This window comes from Adiantum capillus-veneris, chromosome 3 (assembly GCF_014529385.1).
Source record: "Adiantum capillus-veneris isolate H3 chromosome 3, ASM1452938v2, whole genome shotgun sequence".
NCBI lineage: Eukaryota > Viridiplantae > Streptophyta > Polypodiopsida > Polypodiales > Pteridaceae > Adiantum > Adiantum capillus-veneris.
This window is the reverse complement of record NC_140933.1, coordinates 103,789,331-103,809,821: the sequence shown is the minus strand read 5'-3', so window position 1 is coordinate 103,809,821 and position 20,491 is coordinate 103,789,331. Positions and strand designations below refer to the sequence as shown.

Here is a 20,491-nt window from a genome sequence, read left to right as displayed (position 1 = left end):
GATTGTTCTATTCTTTCTTCAGACTCCTTGAAAGACCTTTTCTCAAGAGGTACTAAATATAGGCTCCCTTCCTCAAATGACTCTTGCCTTGTCAAAGCCATAGAGAAAGGAATTTATAGTTTCGTAGTAAAGGTTGAGGAGTCTTTAGGAGTTCAAGGTATTTTTATCCATTTGAAGTTTGTAGTCCTCAAGAAAGCTTCTTTGAAATTAGCATCTTACTCTAGGAACGTTTCTTTATGAAGGAATAGCTTATCTTCTTCTAATCGTGATGCTCTTAGGAAATTTCATCGTGATTTTGTAATCTCTTACGTAGATAAGTGCTCTAATAACTTTGTTGTTACGTGCAAAAAGTTTTATTTAGAATGCTTGCTAGGTGAAGTAAACTCTCAAATTTACAATGATTGTGATCTTGCGATGCAAGAGGTTATCTTGAAACATCAAGACTTTTGTAAGTCTTTTGGTTTCAAGTGCCAGTCTAAATTACCTTTTTTATATACGTTTGGAAGTTCCACCCTATAAAGCCTAGATTTATAGCTGCGCGTTGCGCCTCTTGTTGTAGCATCATGTCCATCATCGACTTGACCAAAGCCTCCATTGGCTTTAGTGCAAGCTGTGGCGTAGATGGGGAAGGGGGAGGGTCGAAAAAACCTCTTGGTGGGGAAAATTCTTCTTCACCACCCTCATGCTCATCACCTTCATGCAAAGTATCCATTCCGTTCGGGTGATGACCATACACTGAGATCTTGGGTTCGTAAGTTCACGAGGAACTTGGGGTCTTGGGTTCTTGAGCCCTTGAGGTTCTTTCTTTAGCTTGGAATCTGTGTTAGAGAATGATCTTCTCTTACCCGAGTTATATTTTTTCCTGCGGGTGCACCCCTTGGCGGCCTTGCGCTCACACCAAGGTTGCTTTTTTCCACCTCACGGCAATTGGCCGCCGCTAAGTGCACGGTTCGTTCTCAATGAGTGAAAAGAGGCACAAGGGAAGGCTGGACAAGTCCTTCTTTCTTGGGATTCTTGTCACTCTTCAAAAACACGATTAGGAATCAACACACCCAAGAGGACTTGGGTTACGTGCGATCGCAACAAGCAAAAAAAATTCTTGTGGTTCTTTCCTTGAGTGATACAAAACACTGCCAAAGCTTTGATACCAATGTAAGGTGCAGCGAAAGTGAATGTTGAACTGTGCCCAGAATGAGTGCTTTGTACTGTGCTCAAGGGTTCCTTTTACTTAGAGAAGGGAGGGCCTTCCGTTTCTTTAGTGAGAGAGTGTAAATGATCACAAACAAAGTGATAAACACTGTGAGTGAAGGTGTTGAGATTGAGAGATAGAGAGAAGAATACGACACCAGAAAGGTTGTCAAACCCTCCTCCGAAGGCCCCACTCTCTATGACGAGAGCGGTCTATTGCTATTGATTGCTATGTCGATGTCGACGGTGAGGACGACGATGAGGATGCTAAGGCTGAAAACTGAATGCTGCGAATCGGTAACTGTTGCACCAAGTCGGGGGCTGATCGGCTAACTTGATGGCTGATAAAAATGCTGCTTCTTAGGGCTGAAAAACGCTGTTTCTTATGGCTGAAAACGCTGGACAGCAAGTTGTGAAAATGCTAGAGTACTGAGGTTTTCTTCGCGACGACACCGTTGCGGTAGGGATCTGCAACAAGGGTTTCGCTAGATAATCTTGGGGCTGATTTGGAGCGATCTGAAAAAAAACGCTGGCTGAATCTTGTTGTTTGCTGGCGTTTGTTGAAGGATCCAAAAACGCTAGGCTGAGGTGTTAGGTGCAGCGGAATGATTGTTTGCGCTTTGCTCAAGATGAGTGCTCCGAACTGTGCTCAAGGTTCCTTTTGTTCTTATGGAAGGTAGAACCTTCCGTTCTTAATGAGAGAGTGCTATGATCACAAACAAAGTGAATGGACACTGTGCGTGCAAGTGTATGAGACTAAGAGATAGAGAGAGAAGAGAGATACGACACCAGAGACGTTGTAAAACCCTCCTCCGAAGGCCCCACTCTCGTCGGCGAGAGTGGTCTACTTATTGATTGCACAAAGTGGCACAATGACGATGCAATGGACTGATGCAACCTGGGGCTGTGTCGGTGACGACGACGACTTTAGGGCTGAAATCTGTGGTCTTCTATTTGCTGAATTTTGGGGTTGATTCCGGTGGCTGAAAAACGTTGGTTTGCTGCGTTTTTGGGGGCTGAAAATGAGGTTCTTTTGCAATGACTAGGGCTGAATCTACTGCTGTTCATGCATGTTGAAAACGCTGACCATCTGTTGCATATGAGGCTGAAAATGGAAACGCTAGGCTGATTTGATAGCGTTAGTGAAAACGCTGGCCAATCTGGGGATGATGGCGATGCAGGAACTGAAAACACCAGGCTATTGGAGAAGCTAGCGCTATGGAAAAACGCTAGGGCTGAAGGGATGTTGGCGAAGACGGCGAAGCTGAAAAACACCAGGTGCTTGTGGGTGCTGAGGGTTTCTTGCTGAGAAGATGCCTGATGAGCGGGAAGCTCCTGCTGCCTCTTCTGCTATTTAGTGCTAACTTGGGTTTGCTTATATACAAACTCAGCAAAATTGCCCTACCTACTTTTGTTGGAAAGTCACTTAAAAATAATAAGTGAAAAATGTCAAAAATAGGAAAAATAGGCTAAATGGACTGGAAAAATCCCCTAACTGATTCTAATGGATTCTGATGGGAATACTGATGATCATGCTGTGTGCAACAAGAGGATTTGCATCTACACTAAGTGTCTGGGCATGCACGGTCTACGAATAGACTCACAAAAAGTGCCAGATCACTTCTAATCTAGACTGACTGGACTGATTGAACCCTGATCATGCTGTAGCTTGTCCACGAACACATAGGGTTGGTTGTGTCACATGACATCTCCTTCTTTTCAAAGTGATGTATTGGTACCGAACTGTATGGGGTCGAGGGAGATCGCCAATAGCATCCGGAATCTTGGAAGGGACTCTTCGTCGGCCCACTCGGATATATGGGTTGTGCGGTACTTGAACTTCATAAAGGTCTGCAATGCTTGCTTCTTTGGGCCGCGCCGAAAGCGACACAAAGGCTTCTGTGGCTCCTTCCTTGCTTCAACTTCGTCTAGAGACCTGCTTACTTCTTCTTCAAGAATCTCCATGGCTGAAAATTCCTGAAACCATTTCCAACACAAAAACATGAACATACCCATTCCATGTAAAGTACGTGGAAAAAATCTTGTCTTCTCGAAAGACTGTGCATGCAATGCAGATGAACAAATAGACGGAGTGCTAAACCATTCACCACACACATGCAAACAATGAGATCTAATCTTGTCGTGCTGATCAAAATCAATCAACTGTGGCAAAACACTACGGAAATGCCCATGCTTGGTGCTCATACTTTCATGTGCTCGCTCGAAAACTGTGTCATGCCAAGGAAGAGACATGAAATGTGACTTCCTTAGATACATACTTTTCAGCTTTTCATGAAAAATCCGCATACATTCGTGCTCATCCATGCGTGCGTATCAATCATGCGAATACATAATACTTCCTGTGAGGGTTCTGTGGACCTAGGCTCGAGAGCCAAGATCGATCCTTCGTGATTGATCGAATCTGCAACGAGATTAGCGTCGCTAGAAAAAGCATCAACTAACACATCATCCTTGTGAACAATCACATCATCTTCATGAAAATCCTCATGCTTGTGAGAAATCACATCTTGATCGTGCAAATCATCATGCTTGTGAGAAATCACATCTTGATCATGCAAATCATCATACTCATCATTATTAATCAAATCATCATACTGCTTACAAAGATGCAAATTCTGTGTTAGGCTTGGGAGAAGAAGAGACTGAGAGAGTCTCCTTTTCCCGAATCCTTTCAATCTTGTCCTGCATGTTAGCAATGAGAGAGGGAGAGTGAACAATGTCTTCTCCTTGAATGACAATGGGAGAACCACTTTTGGCATTGAGAGTGAAAGTGTTAGCTTCAAAATCAATGAAAGGGTTATTATCACGAAACCATCGAATGCCCAAAATCATATCACATCCTGAGAGAGGAGAAACAACAAATCTTCTAGTGAAGGCAGCTTGTTGAATTCCAAACAACACATCAAGGCATTCCTCCGTGATGAGAGCGTCCATATCGGGAAGAAAGCCAGAGACCTCCATAAGAGATCTCGGACTAACTTCGAGGCGGGCTCTCTCAACAAGAGAGGGACTGATCACATCATGCATACTACTTGGGTCAAACAATATGACAAAACGCTGCCCCGACGTATGACCATAACATTTAATGAGAGAATCATCAATGGGAGGGTCATGAGAAACTTGGGGCACATTCGTGTTATCATTAATTGCATTGACAGAGGAAGTGGGTTCTGTGGATTCTTTAGATTCATTCGATTCAAGCTTAGGATATGTTCTTTTTATGTGACCCTTAATGTGACAATGAAAATACGACCTTCCTTAGAAGAAGTGCTTTGCTCTTCCGACGTGATGTATCCTCCTACAATTCCTTGTGCCACCTTTTCATCTGGAGTAAGCTTAGGTTTAGCAATTGTGTTAGCCTTACCCTTAGATTCATTGGAAGAATTCTTTTTTGAGAGACTGTTGGAAGATTGGGTAGAAGAGTTGCCATTCTTACTGTTCTTACCGTTCTGAGGGTTCTGAGAAGTCTGCGAGGTACTTGTGGAAGTCTTGTTCTCCTTAGGCTTTCCCTTGTTGTGCTTCATCTCCTGTGCGAGAGCAATGGCTACCACCTTGTTGAGATCGATTGGATCGAGTACCTCGACATCGTACTTGGTATACTCCTCCAATCCAAAGAGAAAAGCCTCTTTGCGCTCATCATCCGATTTGTGTAATTGAGTACCTAGCTGCAAAACACGATTAGAAAAAGACATAACCGGCATACCATTTTGCTTGAGAGCGTGCCAATCGTCCTTCAATCGTGCAAGGTACTGAGGTGGCATAAACCGCACCTTGAGCTTGTCTTGGAAATCAACCCAATTGAAGGAAAGGGGCGTGAATTCGTCGGCTTCCTCTAGGTGCGTGGCTAACTGTGCCTCTTGCCATGCGTGGTATCAATTAATGGCATCACTGGCAAGGTACATAACTGCTGTCAAAACTTTGCTATTTCGTGTCTTCTTAGTTGTCGCAAAATAAGCATTAAATTGATGCAACCAAGAATGAATAACCGTAGCATCCATCTTACCGTCATACTTACTGAAAGTCAACTTCTCTGTGACTGGATGGTTGGAATCCGCATTGTAGCTTGCACCACTTGAGGAACTCCCACGATCTTTGGGTGGTTCGGTCTTCGAGGCTAGCACTTGTCGAAGCAATTCTTGAGTGCGTAGCTCTCTTTGAGCTGCACGCTCGGCCTCCCTTTCTGCTTTTCGTTCATTTCTTTCATCGCGCTCACGTTCGAAAGCAAGGCGATTGGTTTCTTGTTGTGCCAACGCAACTCGATTCGCTTCTTGTTGTTGTATTGCATTTCTTTCATTTCGTTCTTGTTGTGCCAGCATCATGTCCATCATTGACTTGACCATCATCTCCATAGGAGTTAGTACAACTCGTGGCGTAGATGGCGACGGGGGAGGGTCGAAAAAATCTCTTGGTGGGGAAAAATCTTCGCCGCCTCTCTCATGCTCATCACCTATATGTGAAGTATCCATTCCACTTCGGGTGACGACCATGCACTATGATCTTTGGTTCTTAAGTTCACGAGGAACTGGGGTTCTTGAGGGTCTTGGGTTCTTGGGTTCTTGAGGATCTTGAGGTTTTCTTTCGCTTGCAAACCGTGTTTGAGAAGGATCTTCTCTTCACCCGAGTTCTACTCCTTTCTGCGGGCGCATCCCTTGGCGGCCTTGCGCTCACACCAAGGTTGCTTTTTCCGACCTCACGTCAATTGGCCGGCCGCTAAGTGCACGGTCCGCTCTCAATGAGTGAAAAGAGACACAAGGGGAGGCTGGACAAGCTCTTCTTTCTCGGGATTCCTGTCACTCTTCAAAAAACACAATTAGGAATCGACACGCCCAAGCGAACTTGGGTTCGTGCGACCGCAACAAGCAAAAAAAAGTTCTTGTGATTCTTGTGGTTCTTTCCTTGAGTGATATAGAACACTGCCAAAGCTCTAATACCAATGTTAGGTGCAGCGGAATGATTGTTTGCGCTTTGCTCAAGATGAGTGCTCCGAACTGTGCTCAAGGTTCCTTTTGTTCTTATGGAAGGTAGAGCCTTCCGTTCTTAATGAGAGAGTGCTATGATCACAAACAAAGTGAATGGACACTGTGCGTGCAAGTGTATGAGACTAAGAGATAGAGAGAGAAGAGAGATACGACACCAGAGACGTTGTAAAACCCTCCTCCGAAGGCCCCACTCTCGTCGGCGAGAGTGGTCTACTTATTGATTGCACAAAGTGGTACAATGACGATGCAATGGACTGATGCAACCTGGGGCTGTGTCGGTGACGACGACGGGGATGACGAAGACGACTTTAGGGCTGAAATCTGTGGTCTTCTATCTGCTGAATTTCGGGGTTGATTCGGGTGGCTGAAAAACGCTGGTTTGCTGCGTTTTGGGGGGCTGGAAATGAGGTTCTTCTGCAATGACTAGGGCTGAATCTATTGCTGTTCATGCATGCTGAAAACGCTGACCATCTGCTGCATATGAGGTTGAAAATGGAAAACGCTAGGCTGATCTGATAGCGTTAGTGAAAACGCTGGCCAATCTGGGGATGATGGCGATGCAGGAACTGAAAACGCCAGGCTATTGGAGAAGCTAGCGCTATGCAAAAACGCTAGGGCTGAAGGGGTGTTGGCGAAGACGGCAAAGCTGAAAAATGCCAGGTGCTTGTGGGTGCTGAGGGGTTCTTGCTGAGAAGATGCCTGATGAGCGGAAAGCTCCTGCTGCCTCTTCTGCCATTTAGTACTAACTTGGGTTTGCTTATATACAAACTTAGCAAAATTGCCCTACCTACTTTTGTTGGAAAGTCACTTAAAAATAATAAGTGAAAAATGTCAAAGATAGGGAAAATAGGCTAAATGCATTGGAAAAATCCCCTAACTGATTCTAATGGATTCTAATGGGAATACTGATGATCATGCTGTGTGCAACCAGAGGATATGCATTTACACTAAGTGTCTGGGCATGCACGGTCTACGAATAGACTCACAAAAAGTGCCAGATCACTTCTAATCTAGACTGACTGGACGGACTGAACCCTGATCATGCTGTACCTTGTCCACGAACATGAGGGCTGAATTTGCAGAAAACTCTGGGTTCTTGGGGAAGGTTCTTGCTTGAGAAGTCGCGCTAGAGGGCCAGCTGCAAGAGTGCCGGTGCTCTCCTTGCTTCTTCTGCTCTACTGAGTGACTGCTAGTTTTCTTTTATATTAACTTAGCAAATTTGCCCTACCTAGTTTCCCAACAAAGTCACTTATTAATAATAAGTAAAAAATGGCAAAAAGAGGGAAATTAGGTTCTGTTCACTGTAAAATGCTCCCGATGGTAATGCTGATTACCATGCTGTGTGCAACCAGAGGATATGCATCTACTGTAAGTGTCTGGACATGCACGATTTGCAAACAGACTCACAAAAGTGCCAGAACACTTCTTAAGCTAGGTTGAGTGAACCCTTGTCATGAAGTAGCTTGTCCACATGCACATAGGGTTAGATGTGCACGTGACATCCCCTCCTTTTTAAAGTGAGATACTGGTACCGATCTGCATGGCTTACTTGTAGGCTACCAACATTTCGGGATAATCTTTGAAAAACTCTTTATCAACCCACACTGCTTCGTGTGTTCCTCGATTCTTGAACTTCAAAAAGTACTGTCTCACTTGCTTCTTTGAACCATGGCGAAACCGATGCAACAACACTTGCTCCGGCTCCATGACTTTTGCTTCATCGATGATCTCCGGCTCTTCTTCTTCGGAAATGTCCTTTGGAGGTGTTCCTTGAAACACTTTCAACCAAGAAACATGGAAAACGTTGTGCATTGATCATGAGGTAGGCAATTGCAATTTCATCGAAACCTCATTTAGGAAATGGACCGTACATTCTGAAAGACAACTTTGGACGCTTCTTTCCAACTTGCTTAAGACGTTGCTTCATGATTCTTAAATACACTCAATCCCCTTCCTTGATCGAAACATCCTGATGATGCTTGTTAGCCTGGCGTGAGTAAGACTCTTGAGCCTTGCTTAGTCGAAGCTTCACACTCTCAGAAATCTCATCCAATGACTGACTTTCAGCATTGGCATCAGGCATTTGACCGATCGAGCGAGTCGAAAGTGACTGGAACGGACGGTCGAAAGCTGCCTCGTACGGAGTTCGACCAATGGCAGAGGAAAAAGAGTCATTCAAAATAGCTTGAACCAGTGGGAGATAGAGCTCCTAATGAGACTGATGATCATGCATATATGACTTTAAAACATCAAAAGCCAATTGATTGTAAATCTCTGTCTGACCATATGACTGTGGATGAAAAGCCGATGAAAAATTCAACTTAGTGTCAAAATTTTCAAAGAGTGCGCGCCAAAAATTGGACGTGAACTTAACATCCCTATCTGAAACAATCGATTTTGGCAAACCACACAGGGGGTACCAATGCTTTATGAACAACCGTGCCACATCTTGTGTGGTGATTGTGACCTTACAAGGAATTAACATGCAAAACTTGCTGAAACGATCAACAATTGTCAAACATTGAGTGTTTGGGAGCATATGTTAGTACCTAGTTCTACACCCACTATTAGGCACTGACGACGTTAGTGGGGATGTCGTGGTATTTAGTCAATACTATGCATGATGGAGCTGATGGTTATATTGTCTTGTGGGTGACTACCATGGGTCTATACCTTGCACTTTCCTTTAAGGGTGAATCTGGGCTTATCCTGGATTCATCTAGGTATATTTTTTAGTCGTATAGCAGACATGCAGACTTCACATTGTGAAGTTTTCGTCCGAGTTACGACCAGTTGATATTGTGCTAATTCTTTCTATCTTTTGTGGTGCATATGTCCTATCAACTACCTCATTTTTGTGCTAATTTTTTCGATTTAATGCTTCTTTTAGTGCTAGGCTTCATTATGGCTGAGTCTGCCCTTGATCTCCAGAGTCATGACAGAAACTCAATACGCTGAACTTTGTGTTGATGTATGCTTATGTGTGTGTGCGTGTGGTGTGTGTTGTGTTTGGGAGCATATGTTAGTACCTAGTTCTACACCCGCTATTGGGCACTGACGACGTTAGTGGGAATGTCGTGGTATGTAGTCAATACTGTGCATGATGAAGCTGATGGTTATATTGTCTTGTGGGTGACTACCATGGGTCTATACCTTGCACTTTCCTTTAAGGGTGAATCTGGGCTTATCTTGAATTCATCTAGGTATATTGAGTGTTCCTTGAATGCAAACTAAGTGGAAGGTTAGTCACAAAATCCATGGAAATATCTTGAAAAGGTCCATCGAGAATAGGCAGCGGAAGCAAGAGGCCTTGCTGCTTACCCCGAGGAGCTTTTACCTTTTGACAAATAGTGCACTGTGTGACATAACGAAACACATCTTTTCGTATTTTAGGCCAATAAAAGAATCTTTCTATTTTTTTCCAGAGTGGTGTTCATTCCCCTGTGCCCACCCGTGAGAGAGTCATGTGCATCATGCAATATGGTTGGCCTGAGAGAGAGCAACACACATAGACGTTGACGAAAATACAATAAACCATCACGAATGAGATAGTTGCTTGGCCCTTGTTAAGCAAGAGCTTGCAACCATTGCTTACCAAACTTGGAATCCGCATACTGGTTCTTCATGCTGTCGAAAGACACACCCTGAAGAGAAACTGTGGATCTTGACTCAAGAGCCAAAATCTGTCCTTTGCGACTTAACGCATCTACAACAGGGTTAGCTTTTCCAGGCACATACTGAATCAAACCTCCAAATTGCTCAAAAAATTGTGACCACCGTGCTTGGCGATCACTCCAATGTGCACTAGGCATAGACTGGAGCCACTTGAGGGCTTGGTGATCTGTGCGAACTGTGAACTCTCTACCATACAGAAAATGCTTCCAATGCTTAAGAGAGTGAATGATAGACAATAGTTCTTTATCATTAACTGGATAGTTCTTTTCTGCACTATTGAGCTTCTGACTAAGGAAAGCTATTGGACGACCATGCTGCTGAAGCACATCGCCTATGGCGACATTACTCGCATCCGTCCATACCTCAAAGGGGTCATCCCAAGAGGCAAGGATGAGACACGGCGCTTCTGTCACCACAACCTTGAGAGCTGCGAAAACCTCAATGGCTGCCTCGCGTAAATTCACGCGTTGTTGGCGAGTCTTTACCCCTTTCAAAACATCAGTCATGGGTGCGGCAATGCGTGCAAAATTCTCTATGTGCGAACTATATGCTTGACATAAACCAAGAAAAGAACGCACATCATATGCAGTTTTGGACAAATTCCAATTACGTACTCGTTCCACCTTCGCGGGGTCTAGCTTGACGCTTTTTGCAAAATGATATAACCCAGATAAGTAACTTTAGTGACAAAAACTTAGATTTCTTAGCTGCAATGTACAACTGACACTCATCCAAACGGGTTAGTACCCTTTCTACATCCTTTTCATGTTGTTCCCATGATGCAAAAAAATGAGAATATCATCAAGAAAGATGAACCCACGTACACCAACCATATCGCCAAAACGGCCTATCATGAGACGATTGAATGTACCCACGGCATCTGTTAATCCAAAAGGCATGACTATCCATTGCCCTCGCTCTGTGCGAAAAGCGGTCTTGAAGATGTCGCCTTTGAATATTCTTACCTGATGGTATCCACTTTTGAGATCAACCTTACTGAAGACCTTTGCCCCATTGAGCCTATCGAGGATATACTCAATGCAAGGCATCGGAAACTTTTTCTTGACGGTCATCTTGTTCAATGCCCTGTAATCAACACACAAACGAGACGAACCATCCTTCTTGCGGACAAACAAAATAGGAGCAGCAAAAGGACTTACACTAGGACGTATGAATCCTCTGGCCACCAACACCGTGAGTTGCCGCTCTAACTCTTCTTCGTGAGTCTTGTTCAAACGGTAGGGAACCTTATTGACAGATGTGCCCCCTCCGTAAGCTCGATGTGATGGTCCTCCAGCCGCTTGGGTGGGAGACGGGGTGGAAGATCATCTTGCCAAAAGAGATGCTTAAACTTGGTAAACAAAGCTGAATACCTTACTGGAGCCTGAATGCTCTGGGTAACTGGAGGCATAGATGAATGCCGCTTGTACTCCTCGTCATCATTCACGCTTTGCCTGTACATGAGAATGAGAGGCAAAGAATGCAAACTCTCCTCAGCACGAATGATCATGGGAGAGTCACTTTTGGCATTTAATATGAGAGTATTGTCCTCCCAATCAATGAGAGGGTTATGCTCACAAAACCATCGAATGCCCAAAAGCATATCACATCCTGAAAGAGGAGACACGATAAATTATCTACGGAAGGCAGCTTGTTGAATTGTAAACAACACATCACGGCACTCTTGCGTGATGAGAGAGTCCATACCGGGAGCGAAGCCAGACACATCGAGAGGAGATGTCTGACTAACCTCTAGGTGGGCTCTCTCGACAAGAGAGGCACTAATCACATCATACATACTACCCGGATCAAACAGTATGACAAAACGCCGACCCTTTACATGACCATAACACTTCATGAGAGACTCATAGATGTGTGTGTCAGAAACATGTGAAGACTCAAATTGATTCATTAAAGTGCTTGTGGTAGCTGTTGGTTCTTTAGGTGGGGTTGTCTTAGGACAAGCCGCTTTAATGTGACCCTTGACGTGACATTGATAACAACGACCCTCCTTAGCATAAATGACTTGTTCTTCTGCCGTTATGTATCCTCCTATAATTCCTTTTGCGGATTTTTCATCCAGGGTTAGCTTAGGTTTAGCAGGTGTTTTAGCATTACCCTTAGATTCATTTTGTGAGTTCTTTTCCGAAGGATTAGAGGAAGATTGACTAGAAGAGTTACCATTCTTACCGTTCTTACCGTTCTGAGGGTTTTGAGAGGTACTTTGAGAAGTCTTGTTTTCCTTAGGCTTTCCCTTATTGTGCTTCATCTCCTGTGCGAGAGCAATCTTTACCGCCTTGTTGAGATCGATTGGATCGAGTACCTCGACATCATACTTGATATAGTTGTCCAATCCATAAAGGAATGCCTCCTTGCGCTCAGTATTTGATTTGCGTAATTGGGTGCCCAGCTGCAAAACACGATTAATGAAAGACATAACGGGCATACCATTTCGCTTGAGGCCGTGCCAATCGTCCTTCAATCGTGCTAGGTACTGGGGTGGCATAAACCGCGCCTTGAGCTTGTCTTGGAAGTCGGCCCAATTGAAGGAAAGGGGCGCGTCTTCGTCGGCTGCCTCTAGGTGCGCGGCCAATTGTGCCTCTTGCCATTCGTGGTACCAATTAATTGCATCACCGTCAAGGTATATAGCTATCGTCAAAACCTTGCTATTTCCTGTCTTCTTAGTTGTCGCAAAGTAAGCATTAAATTGATGCAACCAAGAATGAATAGTAGTAGCATCCATCTTACCGTCATACTTACTGAACGTCAGCTTCTTTGTGACGGGGTTGTTGGAGTCCGAATCTCTGCTTGTGCTACTTGATGAACAACCAACTTCTTTGACCGGCTTGAACTTCGAGGTGAGTACCTGTAGGACAAACTCTTGCATGCGTTGGTCTCTCTGCGCCTCACTCCAAGGCTGCTCGTCTTTCTTTGTGCTCGCAATCCAATGCTGCCTTTCTTTCTTTGCCCTCGCGATCCAATTCTGCCTTTCTTTCTTCGGCCGCCAAGCACGCTTGCTCACGCTCACGCTCCAAGGCTACCCTTTTGTCGTCGTCTGCGTGCTCACGCTCCAAGGCTAACTGTCTTTCTTCAGCCGCTAAGCGCGCTTGCTCGCGCTCGCGATCAAAGGTGGTGCGTTGCGCCTCTTGCTGTAGCATCATGTCCATCATTGACTTGACCAAAGCCTCCATCGGATTTGGTGCAAACCGTGGCGTAGACGGGGAAGGGAGAGAGTCGGAAAAACCTTTTGGTGGGGAAAATTCTTCTTTGCCACCCTCATGCTCATCACCTTCATGCAAAGTATCCATTCCGCTACGGGTGATGACCATACACTGAGATCTTGGGTTCGTAAGTTCACGAGGAACTTGGGGTCTTCGGTTCTTGAGTCCTTGAGGTTCTTTCTTTAGCTTGGAATCTGTGTTAGAGAAGGATCTTCTCTTACCCGAGTTCTATTTTTTCCTGCAGGCGCACCCCTTGGCAGCCTTGCACTCACACCAAGGTTGCTTTTTCCCACCTCACGTCGATTGGCCGGCCGCTAAGTGCAGGGTCTGCTCTCAATGATTGAAAAGAGGCACAAGGGAAGGCTGGACAAGCCCTTCTTTCTTGGGATTCCCGTCACTCTTCAAAAACACGATAAGGAATCGATACGCCCAAGAGGACTTGGGTTACGTGCGACCGCAACAAGAAAAAAAAATTCTTGTGGTTCTTTCCTTGAGTGATACAGAACACTGCCAAAGCTCTGATACCAATGTAAGGTGCAACGGAAGTGAATGTTGAACTTTTCTGAGAATGAGTGCTCCGTATTGTGCTCAAGGGTTCCTTTTACTTACGGAAGGGAGAGCCTTCTGTTTCTTTAGTGAGAGAGTGTAAATGATCACAAACAAAGTGGTAAACATTGTGAGTGAAGGTGTTGAGACTGAGAGATAGAGAGAGAAAAATACGACACCAGAAAATGTGAAACCCTCCTCCGAAGGCCCCACTCTCTATGGCGAGAGTGGTCTATTGCTATTGATTACACAAATCTGATACAAGGTACTGATGTTGTGAGTACTAAATGATGCTATGTCGATGTCGACGGTGAGGACGACGATGACGATGCAAAGGCTGAAAACTGAATGCTGCGAATCGGTAACTGCTGCACCAGTCGGGGGCTGATGTGCTAACTTGATGGCTGAGAAAAACGCTGCTTCGTAGGGCTGAAAAACGCCGTTTCTTATTTCTGAAAACGCTGGACAGCAGGCTGTAAAAACGCTGGAGTGCTGAGGTTTTCTTCGCGACGACACCCTTGCGGTAGGGATCTGCAACAAGGGTTTTGCTAGCTAATCTTGGGGCTGATCTGGAGCGATCTTAAAACAAAACGCTGGCTGAATCTTGCTGTTTGCTGGCGTTTGTTGAAGGATCCAAAAACGCTAGACTGAGGGCTTAATTTGTAGAAAACGCTGGGTTCTTGGGGAAGGTTCTTGCTTGAGAAGTCGCGCTAGAGGGCCTGCTGCAAGAGATTTCTTGTGCTCTCCTTGCTTCTTTTGCTCTACTGAGTGACTGCCAGTTTTCTATTATATTAACTTAGCAAATTTGCCCTACCCAGTTTCCCAACAAATAAGTGAAAAATGGCAAAAATAGGGAAAATAGGTTCTGTTCACTGTAAAATGCTCCCGATGGATTCTGATGGTAATGTTGATGATCATGCTGTGTGCAACCAGAGGATATGCATCTACTTTAAGTGTCTGGACATGCACGGTCTGCGAACAGACTCACAAAAGTGCCAGAACATTTCCTAAGCTATGTTGACGGAACCCTTGTCATGAAGTAGCTTGTCCACATGCACGTAGGGTTAGATGTGCATGTGACAATTTTCTTTTAGACAATTTATATATAACCATCGACGACTCTCTTTTCAAGTAAACAATTGGTATCCTTATGGGCACCGATTGTGCTGTTTTTCTTGCTAATTTCTATCTTTTTACTTTTGAGTTTGATTTTATGGAGCGTCTTGTCCTTGCTAACACTAGCTCGATATTTTTGCACAAGTTATGCAATGTAGGACGCTTTTTGTTTGGACAAGCAACGAAGTTGAGGTCACATATTGTCAAGTTTGGATCTTTGCTCTTCGTAGGTTTGTGGTAGTATTCATTTATCGATTTCGTATTTAGCTTACCTGAGGACTTAAGAATGTGTTCCTTTAGAAGTTGTTGTGTGAAGTTTGATGTCTAGGATTAAGTTTTTAAGATGTCTTATCCTTTTTTGCTTAAAGTTGAGTACTTGTTTCAAGCCAAGTAAGTTGCGTCAACTTATTTTACGCATGCCTTTTCTAAAAACATTTTTAAGGTTATTAATAATGTTTTGTTTTATCTAGTTTTGTTTCGTAGCAAACAAAGTGATTCAGTTTGTTTGTTTCTTTCTTTTTGTTTTTTCTTTTCTTTTCTTGTGTCCTTTTAGTTTTATGAGTGCTTTATTCTCTCTTATAACCTCTTATTAATAATGATAGTATTATTAGTAAGTGACATTTGACCTGCATTAATAGGAGTCACGGGGTTTCTGGTTTGCCCTACCTCACCCTGCTAGTGGTGACCCTGTGGGTCACCATTGGCATCATCAGTTAGTAAAGCATTGCATGGGAACCGTCACAAAATAATGACGTGGCATGTTCGCATTGGAAAGTGACCAGAGTTAAAGTTATAAGTTGTTCCAACTCTTAAGCTCTGATACCAGTTGAAAGGTTGTTGGCTATGGAGGTTGATAAGCATAAAGGTCACGCTCCATAGCTGATAACAAGAAAACAGACTAAAAGAGCACCAACCCCATTTATTGGAAGCCTTCACACTGGCCCTTGGTACAATCATACCTTGAGGAAATCTTTGTGGACTTTCCAGATATCTTCACTTGACATCGTCAGTGACATCCTTTTTTCTCTTACATCATGCTTGAGCCGCAAATTGTGTGATCCACAAGGATGCAAATCTTTTGCTTTAATTTTTGTTCTGTTTTTCTGATTACCAGGAAAGCAAGGATGATTGCTGTAATTTTATCATTCACCGGGGGTATGTGATGGATGTTAGGGTGAAGGTTTTTTTAATAATTGTATTGGGTGGATTTCAAGGCCACTTGGAAGTAGATATCAAAGATAAAAGCCTTGAGCCGGAAGTATTTCCAGCATTTCTCCGAGAAGTATGGTGATTTTTATTCTCAGCCATTTAGGTTTTCTCGAGTTTGTTCTAGTAACTGTGCTTTTGTTGTCACCCTTACTGTCTTGTTTCCTTGTTAAAGAAGGTTACTGGATTGAAAATTTTCCAAAAAGTTTGCTCTTTGTTGCAACATAGTAAGTTTACTTTCAACATGATTCTGACTTGTGGAAAATAGCAGATTCAATAGAAGTGGGGAACTTAGAAAAGCTTTAGCTTAGTGACTTACTCATTGTGAGTTTGAGTGCATTTTTCCTTACTGTTTTCAAGTGTTAGCCTTTGTCAATCACCTTTGGAATGTGATAGGAATTCAATTGGTTATAAAAAGCAAGTTGGTAAGTAACCAACATCATGCGAAGTGACACCTGCTCTTGAGCCCTGACGTCGTGAGGAGGTGCTATGCATGTTTTCACTTCCTGGTTGGACAAGCAGTGAGTTACAGTCAAACATCGTCTTCTGTAGATTGTGCTCAAACTTGGTTGTAATGCTTCATCTAGGTAAGGGCTTACACTCTCAGCTTATGCTAGGAAATAAGAGACTTTTTTGTGTGTTGTCTTTGTTATTGTAAGATAGTGAAATGTTTAATTTTTGTAACACGCAGATGAATTTTATTCAAGCAAGCTTCCGCCATTGCTTTTGCTTTCATTTTTGTTCACTCAAACTAGTGCTCAAGTTTAAAGTTTCTGTCTCTTACAAGTGTATAAGTGCCGCTTGATTGTCTCTTTTATGCGAGTGTAACTCTTGTCTTGGTTTCATAAGACAGGTTTTGAGTTGCCCTCAAACCTGATGGTTCATAGAAATATTTGAACTTGTGTCTTGAATATGCTTCGACGTTTTGGAAGTCCAGGGTTTTCTTGAGCTTGGATGTTGCTTATTCAGTAAATGGTAAGGTTTATGGATGAATCAGTGGCTGAATTGGGTGCCTTTGATGGGCAACTGGTTGTGTCTTCCTTTGAAATAACCTCTTTAATTGCATAAATATGCTTTTGAATCAAGAATCCAAGGTTCTTGGAGAATGAGGTTGCACTTTTGCGCTTTTGGTGTTTTTGGAATTTAAGGGATTCAAATATTGTTACATTTCTGTGTGACTATGGTAGCTGAATGGCTTAGTTCTCAACCATTTAATTTAGCAGTATGGGTTGTTGTAGGGCGATAGTGGCATTCCTGCTGGAGCAGCTCTGCAGTTAGAGGAGGCTACCACCTCCTTCAGATTGGACTCTTTATCCGAGGCTGATCGATTTTCTTTTGTGGAGGCATGGGCGTCCATCTTGGCAGTCTGTGCCTCGGAGCTGGAGCTTGCATTGGATATCTGGAAGCAAGCACGAGTTGCGGGTGTCCATCTGGCATTGTTGGCTGATCTGCAAGGTACCTCTTTTTGATCGATTCATCTTCAGAACCACATTTTGTAACTTTGTACTCTTGTCCTTTCCCGATAGATGGAGGACACACACGTGTATATTTGATTTGTCTCATAAGCCGACTTTGGCCTCTAATAGACGTCTCGTTCTTTCTTTTTTTCTTTTCTTACTTGCTGATAATCACTTGAAAATTGTTCTGTCAGGTAAAAGATATTTTGCAGCAATTGGGCAAATTTACATAGTCGCTTTGATTCTGGCTGCAACCTCAAATGTCTATAAGGCATGGCTACAGGTGGCTACAAAGAAGGGCGAGAGTTTATGTGCAGATCTGGAGCGTTGCAAGGCAGTATGGCTGGAAACTGATCTGAAGGAAGGAGTTCGTCTTGCACTTGATGGGCTTGAAGGTTTCATACCAACCTCGGTGGTATCATGGAAGGGCATTGAGCGGTTCAGTGGAGTTGCACTGGAGGCCTACCTACAAGCTGCAAGCACTTCTGACGACTCCATCTGCGAAATTTGCTTGTTGCCAATGGCTTCTTTTAGTTGTAAGCAAATATAACCAAAACTGCAACTTCATTTAACATGAGGTGTAGCTCCTTCATTTTTGAAGCAATTGCAATGGTTTGGTCAAGGTTTGCCCTAACAGATGTCATTATCTCCTGTAGGTACAGGTTTACACTTGATAGAATGGTCTGGATCAAACTATCTTCTGCCTTTGGCCAATCTATGGGCCAATTGTATATCACAGGAGCTTCCAACCACCTGTCTCTCAACATAACAAAGGCATTTTGAAGCTTTATTTTGCAACCTTTCTGATCATAGGACCATGACAAAGAAGCATGGCAGAGCCGGTAGTGATTCTAGACTATTTCCCTCATCAAACCACCTCTGAGAAAGTTTGGAGGTTGGCGGTGGACCAAATGCGTCTCGCACAACATGCTCCTTCTTGCACTCAGCGGGGATGAGGAAGACACTGCATGCTAGAAGCAAGTTGTAAACCCTGTAAAACACATTGTTCATTGAATTAATCGAACAGGCTCTGAGGTGCTCTTGATGGGCGTGCTTGGGGTTCATAAATGTACTTGACTCTAGAGAAGTAGATTGTCTGCAGAAGATACATATAAAGAAGGTAAACGAGGCTACTTCTGAAGATATAGCTGCAAGAGGTTGTGGATAGTCAAGAGGGAGTTTTGAGGTTCATGGTGTTTATTTCCTTTGGAAAACACTGCAATGGAGGCTCTATGGCTTTTCTGGGCAAGTTGTATATTTTGTCATGGTATCAAGGTAAGTGAGAACTGATTTATCTTTCCTTATGTCAAGCATCACCAAGATGGTGCAAATCAGAACGTTTCTTGTCAAAATAATTTTGTAATAAAGTCTCAAAGCTGTGTTGTGCTGCAGTCCAAGTGTTTAATTAAGGTAACTTTATTGACACATCTTATTTCTTGTTCGTGTCCAAATGGTGAGCTGCTGTTTGGACCGTGCAGATTATGTTTACAACATATTTTTTTGTGAACAATTGATGAGCTATGGTTACACTTTGGAGGCATTTGCCCAGACAACCCACCTTGCAATATCCTGCTTTTGACAGCAACGGCGGTTAGGCATCGAACGATGGGTGGCAACATTATTTGTTATGTACGCCATCATTGAGATATGAAATACATCAACTCATCCAGAAATTGCATATGATGTTCTTAGAATTTCAGCATGTGCAAAGCTAGATATGCAATGTCTTCTGCATCCAGTGGAGAACAGGTTGCTGAATGTCCTTAGTTTATCCCCCAACGTAGTGAAAAAGACATGTTACCTGGTGGTGGTGGCCTACAAATTCATGTTGTAAGTGGAACTGATTGATTAGTCCATTTAACAGGTATTGCTGCTAGTTGAAGAACCTTAGGTTACTGCGCAGTTCAGCATTGTAGCCTGGCTTTTGGTTCGTCCTGCATCACCAGTTCTGCTCTGGCGTCTTTATATGCTTTTAGTACCTAAAGTGGTCAACTTCACCTTCTCTGCAATCAGTACAATACTAGTGCCTCGGCAGGGGGGGGGGAGGCACTTTGGCATACATGTTCCATTGTGGCACCTCCTCTCAATGTGCAAGTAGAGGTATGAGATGTCTCTCTTCAATGCTGAGGAGTGGCCTTTCTACACCTTTGCCTGCAAGTGTGATCAATTCAAAACTAGGAAGGTAAGTAGTTTAATATTCATCTCACAGCACAGAACAAAGTGCTCTTATGTGAAGAGTCTTCAGAGTGCAAAGGCTCTATTGACATCAGGACTCCATGGAAACTTGAAATGATGAGAAGACAGTAGCACAATTACTATTCACCAAATCTATTACATACTTTATTCACATCATGTCAATTGAGGAGTCTTTTATTTTATGACAAGGGGAGACATAGTACTTCTAAGTATGTTATAAACATTGAGAGGTTTTCAAGCACTGATTTTTCTCTTCAAAGACCCAAGATGATGCAACTCCTTGTGAGATGAAAGAGAGGTCATGGGAAATTGCTAGTCAAGAAGAACTAGAACATGATTGCACAAACCAAGTTCAGCATGCCAAGCGAGTGGAAAAGAATTAGTTAGCATTAGTGAAAGGGCGGTGGTAATGCGTGTGCTAGTTTCCTAGTGTACACACTGTCTGGTCGTGTTGGTGGCCTTGCCCATAGGACCCATGTCATTACATTCCCCCCCCCCCCTTCGAGAATCGTTTTTGTCCACGAAAACGAACGTAGGAAAACGTTTTTTAAATGCGGAGACATTCTCCCATGTAGAACTTTGTTTAGGTCTATCTAGTCATTTTACCAATACCTGTCATCTGACATGGTGTCTAGTGCAAAGCTCATGAGAATCCAAAATCTTTTCGGGTTCATGAGGAATGCTTGGCGGTTCGATAAGGTCAACTAACACACCTGTGTCAATGACGTTATCATTCTGTCCTAGTTGTTTTCGTAAACAGCTAACATGAAAAACATGATGAACTCGTGAGTGCTCAGGAAGAGCTAACTTATAGGCCACTTGACCTATACGGTTGAGAATGGTAAACGGTCCACAATAGCGTGGTGAAAGTTTAGTAACTTTTCCC

At 43.5% G+C, this 20,491-nt stretch overlaps 1 protein-coding gene across 2 annotated transcripts in view; it reads left to right on the top strand.

Moving 5' to 3' along the window:
* Nucleotides 1-18,800, top strand: part of LOC147461422 (uncharacterized) — a 29,851-nt gene extending 11,051 nt beyond the window's left edge. Inside the window, exons 2-4 of one of the 2 annotated variants that reach the window (XM_086508986.1) lie at nucleotides 17,191-17,407; nucleotides 17,604-17,945; nucleotides 18,072-18,800. In XM_086508986.1, the coding sequence (XP_086365112.1) occupies nucleotides 17,191-17,407; nucleotides 17,604-17,945; nucleotides 18,072-18,178 (666 nt within the window). In that variant the 3' untranslated portion in view covers nucleotides 18,179-18,800. Of the gene's footprint in view, nucleotides 1-17,190; nucleotides 17,408-17,603; nucleotides 17,946-18,065 lie in introns of both variants that reach the window. The other variant, XM_086508985.1, reaches the window with a different exon arrangement.
* The last annotated feature ends 1,691 nt before the right edge of the window (nucleotides 18,801-20,491 follow it).